Raw genomic sequence first — 19658 nt, forward strand, 5'->3', positions numbered from 1 at the left:
ATGTTAAAAGCCGAGATGGCCCTGTGGTAAGAACGCGTGAATCTTAAGCGATGATCGTGGGTTCAAACCCGGGCAAGCACCGCTGAATTTTCATGTGCTTAATTTGTGATTATAATTCATCTCGTGCTTTACGGTGAATGAAAACATCGTGAGGAAACCTGCATGTGTCTAATTTCACTGAAGTTCTGCCACATGTGAATTCTACCAACCCGCATTGGAGCAGCGTGGTGGAATAAGCTCCAAACCTTCTCCTCAAAAAGAGGAGAGGAGGCCTTTAGCCCAGCAGTGGGACATTCACAGGCTGTTACGGTACGGTACGGTTATCATGTTAGTAAAGACATATATATAAGCAACAGCAAATAAACGCTAAATTGCTGCGTAGTTAAAAAGAAAGCGGAGCGTAATTGTACCCAACTTCACTGCTGGTTTTAGTACATTTCCTAATTGTCTTTTAACTCCTAACACGACATGAAATTTATGGTTCATGAAAATTAGTTGCTTGGCTAACCTGATACACATAACCTTCGAATATGAGCCACATATTCAACTAATAAATCAGCTGCCAACCCGAGATATATAATATTTTTTAAATTGATACAAAAAATATTTTATGTACAGACAGATGTGTTACAGATTTTACCGTATAGAGTTTTGATGTGAATTACAATGTATACATTAGTTTACTTTATATGAATTAATTTTTTTTGTTTGTTACTGTAATAATGCCTAAAATGCAAATTTATCGTTTTTGTTAGAAGTTTCGTAAATGTTTAACGTTTTTTTTATAACTAGTTTAATTATTAAAAGTAGATGTCGTTGAACCATACTGTCTAGTCGATAAAGCCTTGCAAATTACGTGAGCAAAGCTGCAATAAGTCGCTTAAGTAAGTAATAACTTTATATATCATTTTCCGTTTCTTGTACATAACGACAGTACAAGTAACCAGTACGCAGCAACGTGACTCAATCACGTGTTTGACTTAGATTATTTAAGGATAGTTAACTTCCACCTGCAACATCGGAAACCATTCCAAAACCTAATGCTTACCATCTCTTTTTAATGTTACTAATAAGAGGAGGAAAGCGATAAAACATAGGGCATAGGCTTTTCAAATCCCTTGTACTGAGACATTCACATGTCCTTAGTGTAGAGTAGGCTAGTGGTGGAGTGTTGTGAAGGCGCAGTGCCGGTCCACACCGCGACTCGGCTGGGCGAACCCACGATTGATTTCCACACTAGTGCGTTTTACGAAATTGTTGTGCAAACATGCTGACCACTGCGGTGATCCTGTTAGCGCTGCAGTTCGCTACAGCCGAAATACGTGAGTTCAAAATTTTTATTATTTTATCTTTTTAATCAGGTCTACAACTTGACCGTTATGATCATTCGATCTAATAATACAGCTAATGACATAGACCTCTTTTAGATGTTATCTAAAATTGTTTTCATTTAATATCGCTTAGACATAATTGTTAACAACATAGAAGGTACAATTACGATTTTTTAAAGTGAATTACAGTATAGTTCTACTAATTAAGTCACTAAAAATATGTTGTGCCATGTAGTACTAACGTATGCATATGTATATGTACAAGAGCTAAAATTTTACTAAAAGAAAGCGATTAAGATAGAAAACACCTTCGCGCACTAATAATACTTTTTTTTTTACTTTTGTAGACGAGATAGTTCGCAAAATTTGTAAAAATTAAATGGTTTAATAACATAGCAAATAACTGAAACCATAATTATAAAATTTGTATAATATATAAATAAAATAATTATAAACGTAAAAAGTTTGACGATCAAGAACAATATTAGATTATGTGGAAATTTAACCTGAGATGCAGTGAAATGAAGATTGAAGGTTTTTAAGAAAATATTAATGAAACTACTATTTATTATTTTTAGTACATCTGTGGATTCGCGGTTCATGTTGTGTTATACTAAGTACTGTATAGGTAAATCTTGATATTATATATAATGGATGCGATTGTTAATTTGAATATTATGTCATAGACATAATATTTGTCATAAAAATATTATAAAAGAAAAGATTTATAATGTTTTTATGACGTATATCAGAATATGTGGCTCATATTTCGTCTATTTCAATATGTATCCTGAAATCTCAATTCAATTTCTCAAAGTATATGTTGTCTTTATCTTATGAGCTTAAAGAAAATCTAATGTACCGTTACAATTTTCTGGGGAAATAAGGAAAATCTATAAAAAATATATTAGCCTTTAGACGATTTTCTTTCTAAAACAAAATACTACATTTCTTTTTTTCACAATATAGTAATTTTTTATCGATATTTTGAAAGAAAATATAAAATGAGAGACTAAAGCCTGCGACTTAATTTGAAGTGGCATACTTTACTACATATAAAACAAAGTCCCTCCGCTGCGTTTGTCTGTCGCGTTCAGCGACAAACTCAAACACTACCAAACATATTTTCATATAGTTTTCAGCAATGGACGAAAAGATGTACTCTTATGAGGAAGATTGTTCAAAATGTCAGCAAAAAATCATGTTGATTGGGAGCTCTGGCGCAGCGTAAACCTATAGAGTTATATGTTTTACGATATTAACGTTTTTAAGAGCCTAATTCTGCGTGTGCGAAGTCGGGGCTGGTGGGTAGCGAGTATTATATTTGTGTACGTCACGATGTCTACACTAAAATACCTTCGGGTTAAAATTTAATTTCCCATGTTACGAATTTAAAATAAGCAGCTGATAAAGCAAATCAATAAAGTGAAAAAAATGACTGCACGTGGATTCAAAACTTGGCAAAAACCACCTCTACCATTAAGGAGGAGCTTCATTCACTAAGATCACCTTCTCCTCATGGAATATACATGTGGCATAAAAAACATATAAGCAGCTTATATATGAAATTTTTTTTTACTTGTAATCAACACCGTTACAGAAATGGTTGTACAGTTATTACCTATTATTAAAGGCCACATAGGATTACAATTTTATAATACGAAGCTTGAAAAAAAAAATTAAAAGTAAAGACAGTATAAGTATTATTATTTACAGTAAAAAAATATTCTTGCTTTATATTAATACTTTATACGATAATACGTTAAGCTTAGTTAAGCTTTAAAGTTACGTCCGGTTCCAAATGTAGATTCTCCCGGAAGTAACTGGCATAATTACTTAATAGTTCTTTTTTTGAACGATATATCGAAGACAGAGGTTGAGCTACATATTGTTGTAGTTAATTTTAAGTACGCGATTTCTCTAGATTAGTTTTGACATTTGACACATTAAAATATTTTCAATCGAAACAATATGAAAGACTTAAGATTAAATAAAAATCACCATGCTTATTAATTAAATTATTTTGCTCAGTGGTACGCATACACGAATAATTATATTATTATTAATCCGAATCTTGCTTCTTTTCTATTTTACTTTTTTAGAATGATTCTTAAGCATTAATTTCAGTGAAATTTGAATCGGTGTTTAATGAAAGCCGCTTAGTTTCTAATATCTAGCCATTAGACCAAAATAAGTTAGGCGGTCTTAAATTTATTGTTTCACCATTAAAAACAATATTATTAAATGTTTGTTAATCACTACATGGCTATGGTTTAAATATTTCGAAACAGCAACACGATGCCATTTAAAATTAGTGTTATTTGCAATATAGTAACACTTACCAAGAGAAACGAGATGGACGAGTACATAGAACATGTGAATTTCAATTAAAGGTAGCGGTTTCATTAGTTTTCATATATCCAATTTGTATGTAAAATTCATCTCGTGAATACGACGGGTTCTCGATGACAAATAAAAATCATGAAGAAACCTACATATATTACACGAATTTCCGTTACATCTGCATTAACTGAACCCGCTTTGAAGTAGTGTGGCAAAATAACAAAATCAATTTAACAAAGTTTCTAGTAAAGAGATAAAGAAACTTTGCCCAACTTTGAGTCATTTACGAGTTGTTATATTGGCGATGTCTTGAATTTATTTGAAAACTATCCGAAACGAATTGCGATGAAATATTCTCCGAGCTCAATTTTATACCGCTTGAACGCTTACACATTGGTGTGTTGTAGTCAGATTGGACAATTTATATGGTGTAGGTACCACTCACACATTATAATATATTCTACCGCCAAGAAGAAATATTTAATAGTTTTGTGTTCTGGTTCGTATGGTGCCAATGTAACTATATATACAAGGGATACAACTTCGTAAAGAACGGTTAATAGTTCTTACATCGAGAATGTCTATGGGGTGGTGACCAACTACCATCAAGCTGTCTATTTATCAGTCGGCCGTACTCATTACATAAAAAACAATACTAAATGTATTGTTTTTTATGTAATGAGACAATTATTAGTCTTAGCAATAATATAAGGCCTTCATAATGTACACAAAAAGTAAATGATATCCGTGTTGATTATTGAGAGGTGGTATGTTGTCATATCGTTGCGCCACGGTCCATTTGTCTATTGTAATATTTAGAAACGCAATACGAAAGTTAGTTTATTAAAAAAAATGTATTTGGAACAAAATCAGTTTCGTATCGGTGATAGTTTTACATACAACCTTGAAAATGACGATTCAAAAGCCCTTGTAATCGAAAAATGTATGGGAACTATGTAGCAAGGGAATGTTAAATATGAATTAAATATAAATAATAGGTTGTGCTATTATCGAGATATTTTACTGAATATAGTATAGACATCGTGTGTCTAAAACAGATTTATATAATATTTAACAGGTGAAACCACTGGGAACAGAAATTAATTATTTTATAATCGATCGTTGCAGAGTAGGTTAATTGACTGCTACTCGATGGCGTCGAATAAAATCATGAGAACAAAATTATTTTATTTATAATTTTTTAATTAATTCATAAAAAAATATCAACATAACCTTGTTTTACATGTAAACTAACATTAATTGAAAAGTTTAAAATGATTACGCAACGGTTCATACAACACGTTAAACTATATATCCTTTTATGTTTTAATGATTGCGAATGTGCGTTCAATTATTGAAATTATTATAATTAATGTAAAAAGTATTTATATTGAAGACTTAAATAATGTTTATATAAACCACAACCGCGTGAAATTATGTTAAGAATAGTAGCCGAATTTCGTACATATGTTATGGACATTACATGCCCTGATAGGTGGTGATAATGAAACAGGATATTATATATTTTAAAAATATTCTTGAATAATTACAACTAAGTTTACAAATAAATCATTTAGAGTTAGACGAATATTACCGTCGTTTGTTAGCATTTATCGTAGTACGTAAATATAAACAAGACATTGTTTGAGATCGATAAAGTGATATAATTGGCTACTTAACTGAATCTTCTGAAATTATAATTTCAATGAACCAATTTTTCGTTGCTTACATATACTAGTATAATTAGTAGTAAGTCTAACAACTGGTTGTAAAAACTCGAAAAGTACTAGGCCTTACATACGGTGTTTATTAGCGATGCCACAGTGATGTAACGTCTAACCGAACCTGTTTTCATTCAAGACATGCATTGGGGTCGTACATTGTTGTTGCATTAACGTGAAATATTTTCTCTATTATTTGTGAATATTTGTTATTTCATAGTTTTCGTTATTCATGAAGTAGAATATTAATCGAGGGTAGTGCCCGCTACTTATTATTCTACCGCCAAATGGCAATACTATGTATTTCGGTTTAAATGATGAGTGAGTTAGTTTGCCACAGGCACATGGTAAATAATCTTAGATTTTAGATGCCATTGTTGGTGACATGTTGACCGTGTAATAAGTGTTTTCTTAGTGACAGTAGCTATGGTTGAAGGTGACCGTTTTTTTTATAGAATATGTATGTGGACGAGACATATGGGCCACCTGATGGTAAGTGGTCACTGACGCTCATAGACATTGGCATTGTAAGAAATGTTAACCATCGCTTACATCGCCGGCGCATTGACAAACCTTGAGAACTAAGATGTTATATCGTACCTGTAATCACACTGGCTCACACACCCTTCAAACCGGGACAGAACAATACCAAGTACTGCTGTTTTGCGGTAGAATATCTGATGAGTGGGTGGTACCCACCCAGACGGGCGTGCACAAAGCCGTACCACCAGTTACACTACCACAGCTTACTCGTCACCGAACGAGGGCGGATCAGGTAGTCAATTTGCTTGTCTGCCTATGACAAAAAATGAATAATAAGAATGCCAAGCAGAGGTATAGAAAAATAAATATAGGCTTAAGTCAGTCAAATGGATTATAATTCGATTATTGTGATATTCCCTAAGGCCAAGTTAAGCACAACGTTGAATAGGGCAATAGAAATATTTACATTTCCACTTTAGCAACATGATAAATATCTTCAGTTACAAATTATTAATAAAAAATAAACTATTTGTCATGAGACGTTTTTTTACCTTTTTTATAAAATAGCCACACTTTTAATTGTTTATTATGTTTTGTATATGTATACAATATTACTAATGCTATTTTATTCTTCAAGTGAATTAAAACTACTTTTATTTATTATAAAATTGATCCTTTAATTATCATTAACTGTTTTTATGTTGAAGCCGTGATGGGCTAGTGGTTAGAACGCGTGAATCTTAACCGATGATCGTGGGTTCAAGCCCGGGCAAGCACCACTGAATTTTCATGTGCTTAATTTGTGTTTATAATTCATCTCGTGCTTGACGGTGAAGTAAAACATCGTGAGGAAATATGAATGTGTCTAATTTCATTGAAATTATGCCACATGAGTATTCTGCCAATACGCATTGGAGCATGGTGGTGGAATAAGCTCCAAACCTTCTCCTTAAAAAAGGGAGAAGAGGCCTTAGCCCAGCAGTGGGACATTAACAGACTATTACTGTACTCTGTAATGTACTGTTTTTGTATGTAATTTATTGAGTAAATATTTGCTAACAAAATAAATAAGTTATTATTAATTATAAAGTAAGTCAAATTGCGGTTTTAATATATAAATGCTATGTTTTTTATTTGTGATTATATAGTTTTCATGGCATTTGATTTCAGAAATTCAATACTTCATCATTCCAAGGTTGTATATACAAAGTCATAGCTATTGAAAGATTATGTTTGATTATTTATAGCAACCATGTAATTTCTTACTATGTAAAAATAATAAATAGAAATACGCATATTATTTAATCATATTTAACAAAAAAAAAAAAAAAATTACATAACAAAAAGTTTTATAATAGTAACCCATGATGACAATGTTTTTCTTCTTTTTGTACCTAATGACGTAAATACAATTTTATTTTTTCAGCTCCATATATAAAAGTTTGCCAACGGAGCGATCCAAATGTGGACAAATGCATCATAAACTCTGTGGAGGAACTGCGACCTAAAATGATTAAGGTAAGCTCCGCACGCATTCAAATTTTTAACGTATTTAAGTTTTAATTGTCAATATAATGTTTTTTTTTAAACACTTATAGTTAAGACTTTTATCTGTTTTATGTACGTCCTCATTTTAAAATGTATAAGCAAAGCATTAATCGGTGCCTGATGTTGCTTTTGCTTTAACCTCAGCCTCTCTGTTCTCTGTTTTTATTTTTCTACTTTGTCATGTGGATCGGATGGAGGTGAATCTTCAGGATTTTGTTGGCCAGGTTGGCTAGGTTGTGAATTATCATCTGAAGATGGTTGTTGATTTGTCGGCCAACCCTGATCTGGTGAAGATGGTTGTTGATTTGTCGGCCAACCCTGATCTGGTGAAGATGGTTGTTGATTTGTCGGCCAACCCTGATCTGGTGAAGATGGTTGTTGATTTGTCGGCCAACCCTGATCTGGTGAAGATGGTTGATTGACTGGTGAACCCTGATCTGGGGAAGATGGTTGATTGACTGGTGAACCCTGATCTGGGGAAGATGGTTGATTGACTGGTGAACCCTGATCTGGGGAAGATGGTTGATTGACTGGAGAACCCTGATCTGGGGAAGATGGTTGATTGACTGGTGAACCCTGATCTGGGGAAGATGGTTGATTGACTGGTGAACCCTGATTTGGGGAAGATGGTTGATTGACTGGTGAACCCTGATCTGGGGAAGATGGTTGATTGACTGGTGAACCATGATCTGGGGAAGATGGTTGATTTACTGGTGAACCCTGATCTGGTGAAGATGGTTGGTTATTTGACGGTGATCCCGGATCAGGGGAAGATGAATCTGGCTGATTGTTGGATGACGATCCCGTGTTTGGCGATGGTGGTTGTTGAGGGGAAGGTTGTGGTGCGGTAGGTTGATTAGACGGCTGCGAAGTAGGTGAATTCTTAGCTGGATTTGGCTGATCTTTTTGTTTATCACCAGCAGAAGCTCTTGATAAGGAGGCAGAAATAGATTTTGAATCATCTAAGACATATATGTCTTCTGTATTGCCCGGTTCAGATTTGCCAACGTTCGGCTTTTCATTTAGGGTGGCAATTATGTCCGTATTGGCTATTGATGTTGATGCTGAGCTAGACGCTGATACTCCTTTGCCTCCTTTAGCTGAGGAACCACTGGTACTAGATGCTGTATTATCATTCTGCAAAATTATGACTGTACCATTTTTAACGGAATCGTTACCATCTTTTCCATTTTGTGATGAATTATCGGATTTATCTTTGGTAAGATCTATTATGATATTCGTTTTCGTATAAGATGGTGGTCTGCTGTGATGTGAATTTATGTCGACTCTATCACATCTTTGACATTTAGATCCTCGACACTTATAACACTCAGGTCTATTGGAACTGCCTGGCTGTTGGTACGGATAGGGCACAAATTCCACAGGATTATTTTGGTTTGGATATTGTATTGTAACGTTTGTTCGATTGGGTATTTTTATTTGCAACACCGTACTTCGCCCTTTGCAGACACCGGCTTGTGTGACGTTAACCTGCAATTACAATTTACCGAACATGGAAATATAATAATGTAATAAGAAATTAAATATATACACATTTTATTAAATTAATTAAAACTCATTGTTTGACTTGAAACCACAAACTCTGTATGAACCATATTAGGTTTAAAAGTTTAATTAATATTTAATTAAAGTTATTCCGAAATCTTACCACAAAAACTAGCGCAGTCGCAACTAGTATAACCACTCTACACCAACCCATTTTTGTCTGAGTTCCCAAGATAACATTGCACAAGCCTTTTATACATAACTTACATACTCAGATAGGATAACAGAGTCTTTTGTCATTGCTTCTGATTCATTCGTCAATGCTTTATCAAAAACGTTTTAGGCACGTATGTTTTCTAAAATGTATTTGCATTTACGTTATCGCTTGGCAGGTGTTATTGTAACAAATTAGTTGTCGTTATTAATATTTCATACTTTACACGAGTTACAATTTAAGTTAGATAATACAAGTGTGTAATACGTGGATATTTGTTTGTTTACGTTAGTCGTACAAGTTTTCTGACGTCTTTTCAATTAATTTCTGCTCGGCAGCCTTTTCTTTTCTGTTAAGCAAGTCGATTTCTAATATAGATTAGAATCCTGGGCAGATTGACATACTTTAAATATTTATGTTTTTGATTTATAATAATGCGAGGAAGGTAATTTTCGAAATTTAATGTAAAATGGCGCTTAGGGTTTTTGTAATATTATGATTAAATTATAATAAAGTCATCGTTTAATATATTATTTATTTTTAGAACCAGAAATCGAAAATTTACGCTTTTTTATTTCTATTTTCAATTAAAATTAACCCTTAGTTGATGTTTCTAAAACAATGTAATTCCTTAACTTCATTCATATACTAAATCATGAATTTATAAATGTATATAATATAAACACATATAAATTCGATGTGATTTTTTTATTTAGAAGACAGATTGAACTATAAAACATTAAGCGATATATAAATAACCATTTGTGTAATTTTATAAATATGTATATTTATATATAATTGAACAATACAGGTCTCGCTTAGTAAATAATTTAAAAAATATTTATAAAAGTCAAATCTTTAAAGAGATTGTAAATTTTTGATACAAAAATATATTATTATAAATTATATTTACATTTATTATAAATTATTGTTTAGTCCTATATTCCAATTAGTTTTTCATATTTGTTAATATGTTTATTTTTGGACAAATATCTCGGAAAACTATAGGTAGTCTTTATATGACAAATTATCACAATAAAATAGGCCGGATAATTATTCTCAGTTCATTTCGCTGAATCATATTAGACAGGGTGATTTCATTTTCAAATCGCCGGTAGCTCTGACTTTGACTATCAATAATTACATGATATGCTTCTACATTGTAGGATCTTGAATTTGTTGTATTGATAAAATCATTATACCCAAAAAGGTTGTGAGTCAGTTCCATAACATTTAAGGTAAGAAAGAGTACTTTCAATTATCACAAATGCTGATCGCTATCAGATATCATAAAAGTGATTTTTAAAAAAATTCGAAAGTGTGTCATTGTCATTTTGTTTCATAATATAAGTAAAGTATGTCGCGATGACAAGTGGATATGTAAACATTATGTTTGTTTGCTTAATTAAAACTTAAAGCAATATAAACATCGTTATATTAAATCTTAATTCTTGGTGGTAGGGCTTTGTTCAAGCCCGTCTGGGTAGGTACCAACAACTCATCAGATATTCTACCGCCAAACTACAATATTTAGTATTGTTGTGTTCCGGTTGGAAGGGTGAGTAAGCCAGTGTAACTACAGGCAAGGGACATAACATCTTAAGTCCAAAGGTTGGTAGCACATTGGCGATGTAAGGAATGGTTGATATTTCTTACTCCAATGTCTATGGGCGCCAATAACTGTCATCAGGTGGCGCATTTGCAAGTCACCTATATCTGTCATATAAAAAATCCAAACTAATATTATGAATTTATAAATGCGAAATTAAATTTATTTAGTTGTTTGTTACGCTTTCATGTTTTAACTATTTAACTGATTATCATACAATTTGCATACACGCTATCAGAGGTAAAGTGTAGGCCATATAGCACCTAAGCTCAGGCGGGTGAAAATAATATTAAAAAAAATTAGCTTTTGTTTCAGTTATGAACGCATAATGGGGGGAAGAATGTTTGAAGTATAAGTTACTTTTTACGATTATACTTACGATTCTAAACAAGGTTATACAAATGTGTTGTAAATAACTTTAATAATACAATATGATATTATTTTAATTCCAGGGAATACCAGAACTGGATGTGCCAGGTATCGAACCCTTGAGTCTAGGCCAGATAGCGCTCGCCCGTGGGCCTCAAGGGGCCAAGCTAACTGCAGTCGTCAACGATGTTAAAGTTAGGGGACCCAGCAACTTTATCATACAGGAGCTCAAGTAAGTACCTATAGTTTATATTTTATCTGTTAATAAACGTTAGTTTCATTTCATTCAAGTTTAGTAGGTCCTATTTCCTACCGAATCATAATAAGTTTATCAAAAATATGAATAATGCTACGAATGAGAGGTTTTTTTTTATAGTTGCAATTTAAAAAAAATAAAACTAATGAACCAATGTCCCTAAAGTTTAAACAAGAAGATCTAGCTTTTCGGATCACTTTCGTAATCATGGAACGTAAAAAAAAGAAAAACCATCCTTAAACGTTCATTTTAACTTTTACTTTTTTAATAAAGGTTAAAATGCTCGTATAAGAGAAATGATGCCAAGGTGAATTCTATTGATGTAATTGAATTGGATATTGATTCAAGAGTATTGCAAACATATTACCGTATAAGGTAACAATAACTTGTTTTGATATACTTACTACTTATGCGAAACTTTATAATTACCACACTAAAAACAGGTATAAGTTTATCAATGTTTTGTTACTCTGATATAATATTTAATTTATATGTTATACATACTATACAGTAAAGTACAGTAATAGTAACAGCCTGTGAATGTCCCATTGCTGGGCTAGGGCCTCCTCTCCCTTTTTGAAGAGAAGGTTTGGAGCTTATTCCACCACGCTGCTCCAATGCGGGTTGGTGGAATACACATGTGGCAGAATCTCAATGAAATTGGATACATGCAGGTTTTCTCGCGATGTTTTCCTTCGCCGTCAAGCACGAGATGAATTATAACCACAAATTAAGCACATGAAAATTCAGTGATGCTTGCCCGGGTTTGAACACACGATCATCGGTTAAGATTCACGCGTTCTAACTAGGCCATCTCGGCTTCAACATAAAAACATTAATGGAGAATTAAAGAATTAATTTTATAATAAATAAAAGTAGCTTTAATTTACTTGAAGAATAAAATATCATTAGTGATATTGTTTTTTTTTTTTTTTTTTTTTTTTTTTTTTTTTTTTTTTTTTTTTTTTTTTTTTTTTTTTTTTTTTTTTTTTTTTTTTTTTTATAGAATAGGATGGCGGACGAGCATATGGGCCACCTGATGGTAAGTGGTCACCAACGCTCTTAGACATTGGCATTGTAAGAAATGTCAACCATCCCTTACATATCCAATGCGCCACCAACCTTGGGAACTAAGACTTTATGTCCCTTGTGCCTGTAATTACACTGGCTCACTCACCCTTCAAACCGGAACACAACAATATCAAGTACTGCTGTTTTGTGTACATATACAAAACAAAACTTGTGATTATAATTCATCTCATGCTTAACGGTGAAGGAAAACATCGTGTGGAAACCTGCATGTGTCTAATTTCATTGAAATTCTGCCATATGTGTATTCTACCAACCCGCATTGGAGCAGCGTGGTGGAATAAGCTCCAAAACCTTCTCCTCAAAAGGGAGAGGAGGCCATAGCCCAGCAGTGGGGCATTAACAGGCTGTTACTAATAAAAAAAAAACTAAAAAAATACAAAACATATTAAACAATTAAAATTGTGGCTATTTTATAAAAAAGGTAGAAGAACGTCTCATGACAAATAGTTTATTTTTTATTAATAATTTGTTTTTAACCCGGGCAGGGTTTGAACCCACGATCATCGGTTAAGATTCACGCGTTCTTACCACTAGGCTATCTCGGTTTTTTTTATATACATAATCAATTAATTATTATTTATTACTTTTTTATTTAGTTTTCAATTGGTCGTAACATATTTATGCAACATTTGACTCATTGAGTCGACTAATTGATTGTGAGTTGACTAATTAAAAATGTGTTCCCTAATTGAGAATTAGTTAAATAATTAATTATGTTTCAAATTATAAAAAGTTGTATATGTTTTATAATATTAAATAAGATTAATTTCACACAAGGCGAAAAATATTATCTAAGAAGTGTTTTGAAATATCTGACTTACATTGGAGTAACAATAAATTCTTCAACAAACTGTATTATCATGATTTAAATAGCTATTGGTAGCATAGCCAGGGGTAAGGAAACATATAATTTAAGATACACATTTGCTGTCCCATTTTTGCAATCTTTCAATTTATTATTTTCAATAAAATAAGGCTTATACACTTCGCATGTGTTGTCTAAAGGTGGAACTTAATATCTTCCATAAAAATAAATACATATAAATATATGTTTGTACTTATAATGTTACAGCTGTATATACAAAATATATAAAAAGTAATGAACGTTACCTTTCTGGTGAAACTGTCACATTAAGGAAATAGTTATACGTGTATGAGTTATATAGTTTAATTCTTACATTTATTTATGCTACTTATATTATTATTTTGTTTGTTCCCAACATACAAAGATATTCTAGGTCGAAGGCCACTCATAATTATATCATTTTAAATTCGATAAATATTAATAATGTCCTCCAAACCGATTTCGGCCAAGGCAGCTAATCTCAAGAGAGGTTAGCCAACTGCGCAGGAGATATTATAATGCACAAGTGTATGCGCAAACACAGATGCACTCTCTATTCTCTAATTATTGACAGAAAAACTCAATAACGTTTTATTTGATTTGAACCCTGGATCTCTGGTCTGCGGCCTTACATGTAGCCACTATACCAACGAGGCAGTTAGCATATTATTAACAAATTAATCAATTAATTAATCTTACAAGCATTATTTTGATTGTAAACCAACAAAATTTCATTTAACATAAACAAATTATCCGACCAAATATAGAAACTGATATATTAAGAAATCCCATGCTATTTTGCTAACAACCCATTTTTTTCGAATTACAGATCAGACTTAGATAGAAACCGGTTTGATTTCAAACTCCTACTACCTAGACTCGACTTCGCGGGGAAGTATAAGATGGATATACAAGTACTGCTCTTGAGATTGCAGGGCAAGGGAAATATCACGGGATCGTTCAGTAAGTAAATTTTTTTTTCTGTTTCGCCTACGTACGAAGCGTTTCGAATGCACCCTTTTCATTCGCACTGCATAACTGTGGAATACTTTGTCTGAGTCTATATTTCCTGATTGGGACAACGTTGGTGTCTTCAAATCCAGAGTAAACACGTTTCTTCTAGGCAAGCGTCCTACATCCTAGACCTTGTCGATGCTTTTCATCTGGCAAGTCAACGGTCAAATGCTGGCCTATAAATAATAAAAAGTTAAAGAAAACTGCTAAATTTGAATTCAAGTATCAGGAGCTCCACGCATTATCATCCGTGTTAAAATTTATTACTTCGTTCTCTTGGGCCGTGCCGTGTTAAGTAGACCTTTCTCAATAAATAGATCCTTATATTATAGCGTTAAAACACACACTCAATCTATCTTTGATTGTATGTCTGGCTGTAAAATTATATAGTTTTAGTATCATGCGATTTTTTATGTCAATAATTTGATGTGTCAATACGATAAATGCTCTATAACCTCTAATAAATGTTCTTGCCTCCGTCTAAATCCTCGGATAACAACAACATTTTTTTAATTAAATCGCTTATCCCCTACGTTGTCAGGTGTTCTTTATATAGAACCACTTACAACAATATTTGATTTTATACTACATGGAAGTAATACTTGTAAATTTAAAATTACGTAAAACAAAATAAATAATCGTTGTTGAATAGTAATTAATTAATCTTACAAGCATTATTTTGATTATAAACCAACAAAATTTCATTTAACATAAACAAATTATCCGACCAAATATAGAAACTGATATTTTAAGAAATCCCATGCTATTTTGCTAACAACCCATTTTGTTCGAATTAAACTTTATGAGCATATTATGCATGCTAATTTAAGAATAGTATTGAAACTTATTTTAAACGAAAAAAATTGATTGTTGTTATAAAAATTTACAAAAAGTTTAAGCAAAAATTGCTTCTTATGTCTTTAATATTTAATTTATTTAGTTTTAAGTATATGTATTTCATACTACAAAAATACTCTTAATTAGGCCAAAGGAAAAATTGGTTCGTTGCTCGTTTCTTTAAATTTTGATTCAATTAATAAAACTCTTCTCGCATCTCGTTATTAAAATGTTTGACATGTTTGCGATTTTTGTTAAAATATGTATTTCTTGTTATAAAAACTAAGCGTCAACGCAAAACATTTATGTTAAATGCTAAATATATACAGCATTATCTAGTGTGCCCACACCAAGCCAACGAATAAATTAATAAACATTTTTCTTTCTTTTTTGCAATATAATAAAAATATTAATTGCATTTATCTCGTAGTGAAATAAAATTACTTTTATTATTACATTAAAGTAATGAATGCTTTGTTTTTGCCTCATTTTCTATCCTCTGTTAATCGATAATTTAACAGTTTAAGAAAGTTTTATTACAATAATATAAACGATTCATCAATCAAACAATAAGTTTAAATTGAATAAAACATACCGTGCTATACTGTCAATTGTTTATAAATTGATACCCATTTGGAATATAAATTGTATGGTAACAAACCCACAGCATTAAGGAATATAATATTAAAAAGATTATAAAAAATAGAGACCTACAGAAAACCGAGGCGATTTCTTGAAGCTAAGGAAGCGATGATTAGATTGCATAACATATGTTACTTCGTATCCACAGCTGCTCAATGTATATTGTATGAATAGGAATGTTGCATGTTATATACTTGTAGTTTTCTAGTATCTAATTAGTTTAAAATCTAATTAATTACTAACATAAATGTACAAGGTCGCGGATGTATATGAGAACGATATAATAGTTAGTTTTCGTAATTTAATAATCGGAGCAAACTAGTAAACAAATCAAGAAAAAGAATAAACTAAGATACAATCGAACATAACTATAGAGAAATTGTTATAGAATAAAAAAAAGTAATAGGCCAGTAAGGCCTAAAAAAAAGTAAGGCTATCCAGTAGAAGACGTAACTACTGCTAGTAGCAAAAACGTTAAAGTATCGCGTAACATACTGAACACTTATTTATCGTGTCATAGTTGTTGCCATTGTTATTATTTTCTTGTCGATATTACAGGTTTTTTATGTAATAGGTTTAACAAGTATGAATTGTTGCTTTGTTATCGATTTGGCCTTAAATTTATATTTATGTTTAGTTAAGAAATTAGATTAGCTTCTTCCTTTTTGTTAATAATACACTAACTAGATTGAATGAAATGTTTTTACACAGAACCAAAATATCTTCAACATTTAAAGGACGAAAATAAAAACAAAAAGTATTAATTATAAAGCTTTTAAAGAGTTTATTTTGAAAATGACGTCTGTTTAATGTTGTCCAATGCGAGTAATACGCATTACAAGATGTCTCTAATGTATTCAAATTACAAGATGTCTGTAATGTATTGTATAATTAGTATTCGACAAATGACAGACTTAAAATCCACCATTGTTAACTTTACATTTATATTGGTATTGCTATTTAAACCACCAGTCTTCTCTATTCACGTCGCGGTAGCATGCGCAAGCGATCCCGTGGCGCTCCTCAGTAAGACGGAAAGGGTACCGCTGGTCTTTTAGTGGGTATTATGATGTTCGGGGCGCACTCGGCGCGGGATATCGGCGATCCCCTCATACCCCCCCCCCCACTACTCCCGTGGGGGAAACGCGTAATGCGTTTAACCAGCGATAAAAAAAACTCTTCTCTATTCTAGTGACAGGGACTCGTCCTAGTTAATGGACAATTTTTAGGCTATAAATTAAAATAAACATAAGTCCGTCTTAATAAAATAAAAATAAAGATCGTCATAGTGAATTCAACTATTTATTCATACTTCGACTATTATTCATACGTCGCATAATGTAATGTTAATTCCATTTCACGTTCATTCACTCACATTTATTGTATCCATTTCTAAATTTTATGCGCATTTGCAATTGAAACTCCTTTAACCTCAATAGTATAATATTTGTATGTAACGTTTGAGTGAAACATTAATATAAAAAAAAGTTTAATTTATGTTATGTGTACTGAGTTACATGATTTATATGTATTTTTACTATTCAATCTCAATGTCGCTATAATCCTAATGATGGCAAATTATACTATGAGTACTTGGTGCTAGAGATTTGTGCAAATCTGTCTGGGTGGGTACCACCCACTCACCTCATATTCTTTAAAACAAACAGCAATATTTATTTTTGTTGTGTTCCGGTTGGGTGGATGCATGAGCCTGTATACAGGCACAAGGAACATAAGATCTTAGGTCTCAAGGTTGAGACATTCCTTAAGAGACTTAAGGAATAAATCACAGTTGTAACGGCACCAATGTCTATATGCAGTTGTGACCACTTACCACAACACCACCACAATGGCAATCCACTTACCGTATATATAAATATAATATAAAAAAATGATTGAAGTCAAAAGGAAATGTGTGATTTTATAATTCATTAATGAAGAAACAATTTACAGAGGATTACGCCTGTAACGTCACAATGCGGGGCCACAAAGAGAAGCGCGGGGATAATGAATACTTAACCTTTGAGCCTATGAAAGTACAACTCCGTGTCGGGGAATCCTCAATCTACTTGACAAACCTCTTCGACGGCGATCCAGTCCTTGGACCAGCCACCAACAGGGTCATCAATGATAACTCTCAGGTATTCCTGCAGGAGATAAGTCCGGTGTTGGAGAAAAGCTTGGCTGATCTCTTCACTGAGATGGCGAATAAGATTACGTCCAAATTCACGTATCAGGAACTATTCCCTTGACCCTTAGACGGGCGATGATTTTATTGTGATATTACGATAGAGTAAATATTTAGATTCAGCGATTGTGTTTGCGTCTGTGTATTAAAGAGTTCCATAATGTTTGATAAAAATCAACTTTTGACAAATGATCATTTTTAGAGAAAACCTTTCGAAACTATTCAATTGACAGTCACATAAATATCTATGCTTAATACTATAAATGTTAATGTAACTCTATCTGTCTATATGTTACGTTTTCACGGCTGAATTACTAAAATGATTTTGATTATTTTTGTATTTGATGAAAATGGTCTGAAGTAAGCTTGAAGATGTAAAACCCTCCTCTCCCGAAACACCGCCGCAGGTAAAAACTAGTATGTAATTAATACATATAGATTAAATTAAAAAAAAAGATGTTCTATCATATTATCTATTATTTATGAATACAATTATTAAATCAATAATTTGTCTAATTATATTTTATGAAATTAAAATTTGTCTGGTAATTACTTGTCAAATGAATTATTTGAAAACGTGTAGTTTATGTATATATAAAGTGTTATTTATAATATTGCTAAAGTTGTTTGTAAAATGAAAATTTATCATTTGTTTTTTTTTTATTATTATTAAATGTCAAACATATTTTAATTACTTTGAACGTTAATAATACTTCGTTTATAATAAATATTTAAAATATATTATTTCGTTAATGTTTAAAGTTCCGGCAGTTATATTTTTAATTGGTTCAAAATCGATTTGGACCTAATGATTTATTGTTTATTATGTGTTTTTATGTTAGCATTAATGTTATTACTAATTATATTGAATTACATATAACTTTTCAATTTAATTAATTCCTTATGACCATTTTACTGTTTTTTTTTTTAAATTCATTTGGCGACACATTTCTTTTTCTTGTTTCTATTACTTCCGATAAAACTGTATTTAAACAAATACATTACATTAGCCTTAATGAGAATTAAAGTAATTAGAAATAAAACCTTTAATGAACATTACATCTTTGACATAATTACAATATTTATTAGTTTATGTAGATTTAAAATGTCAGTAGGTAGAATATCTTTCAACCATTGATATAGCATTCGGTATAGCACATATGTTTTATTATCAATTAAATAATTAAAAAAAAATACTTTGAAACTTACTGTTAATTTGTACATAAAGACAAAATCTAAACAGCTGTGCCAAATCAAACGTAAATATCAAATCTATAATTAAAAAGTTAAATGACGGTTTTGGTTTACTATAATTGTCATTAAGGAATGCTAATGAATCGTTAACTGAGATGGAACTTATTAAATACTATACTAAGAGCGTCTTTAGTGTTCGTTAAACTTTTCTGAGTTAAATGTAAGTTTTCCAGATTAAAACTTATCGATTGGCTATACAATGAACAATGTCAAATTAAAATGAATCTTATGTCAATATTTTTAGAGAACAAATTCCCACTATGTTTAATTAATTAAGCATTTTGTTTTTAAATACGATTATTATACAATACTTTTTTTTTGTATTTTTAACTACATCGATGGTAATGGATTATATTTAATATGAATAATGCGCTATGAAGTACCTACGATCTTTCCAATGAGAAATG

General features: G+C 31.8%; 2 protein-coding genes across 2 annotated transcripts; one reads left to right on the plus strand and one right to left on the minus strand.

The window, feature by feature from the left end:
* Window positions 1–983: 983 nt before the first annotated feature.
* On the plus strand, window positions 984–18590 carry LOC126773542 (protein takeout-like). Its single transcript, XM_050494475.1, has 5 exons — window positions 984–1322; window positions 7305–7396; window positions 11208–11356; window positions 14146–14279; window positions 17763–18590. Exons 1-5 carry the CDS (start codon window positions 1268–1270, stop codon window positions 18059–18061), a joined length of 729 nt encoding a protein of 242 aa, XP_050350432.1. The 5' UTR covers window positions 984–1267; the 3' UTR covers window positions 18062–18590.
* Window positions 7211–9236, minus strand: LOC126773356 (sporozoite surface protein 2-like). The gene is made up of 2 exons (XM_050494262.1): window positions 9096–9236; window positions 7211–8917 (listed from the first exon to the last, which is right to left on the minus strand). The coding sequence occupies exons 1-2, from the start codon at window positions 9144–9146 to the stop codon at window positions 7589–7591; spliced, it is 1380 nt and encodes a 459-aa protein (XP_050350219.1). The 5' UTR covers window positions 9147–9236; the 3' UTR covers window positions 7211–7588.
* Window positions 18591–19658: the final 1068 nt, after the last annotated feature.

The sequence above is a fragment of the Nymphalis io genome, chromosome 2 (assembly GCF_905147045.1).
Source record: "Nymphalis io chromosome 2, ilAglIoxx1.1, whole genome shotgun sequence".
Lineage (NCBI taxonomy): Eukaryota > Metazoa > Arthropoda > Insecta > Lepidoptera > Nymphalidae > Nymphalis > Nymphalis io.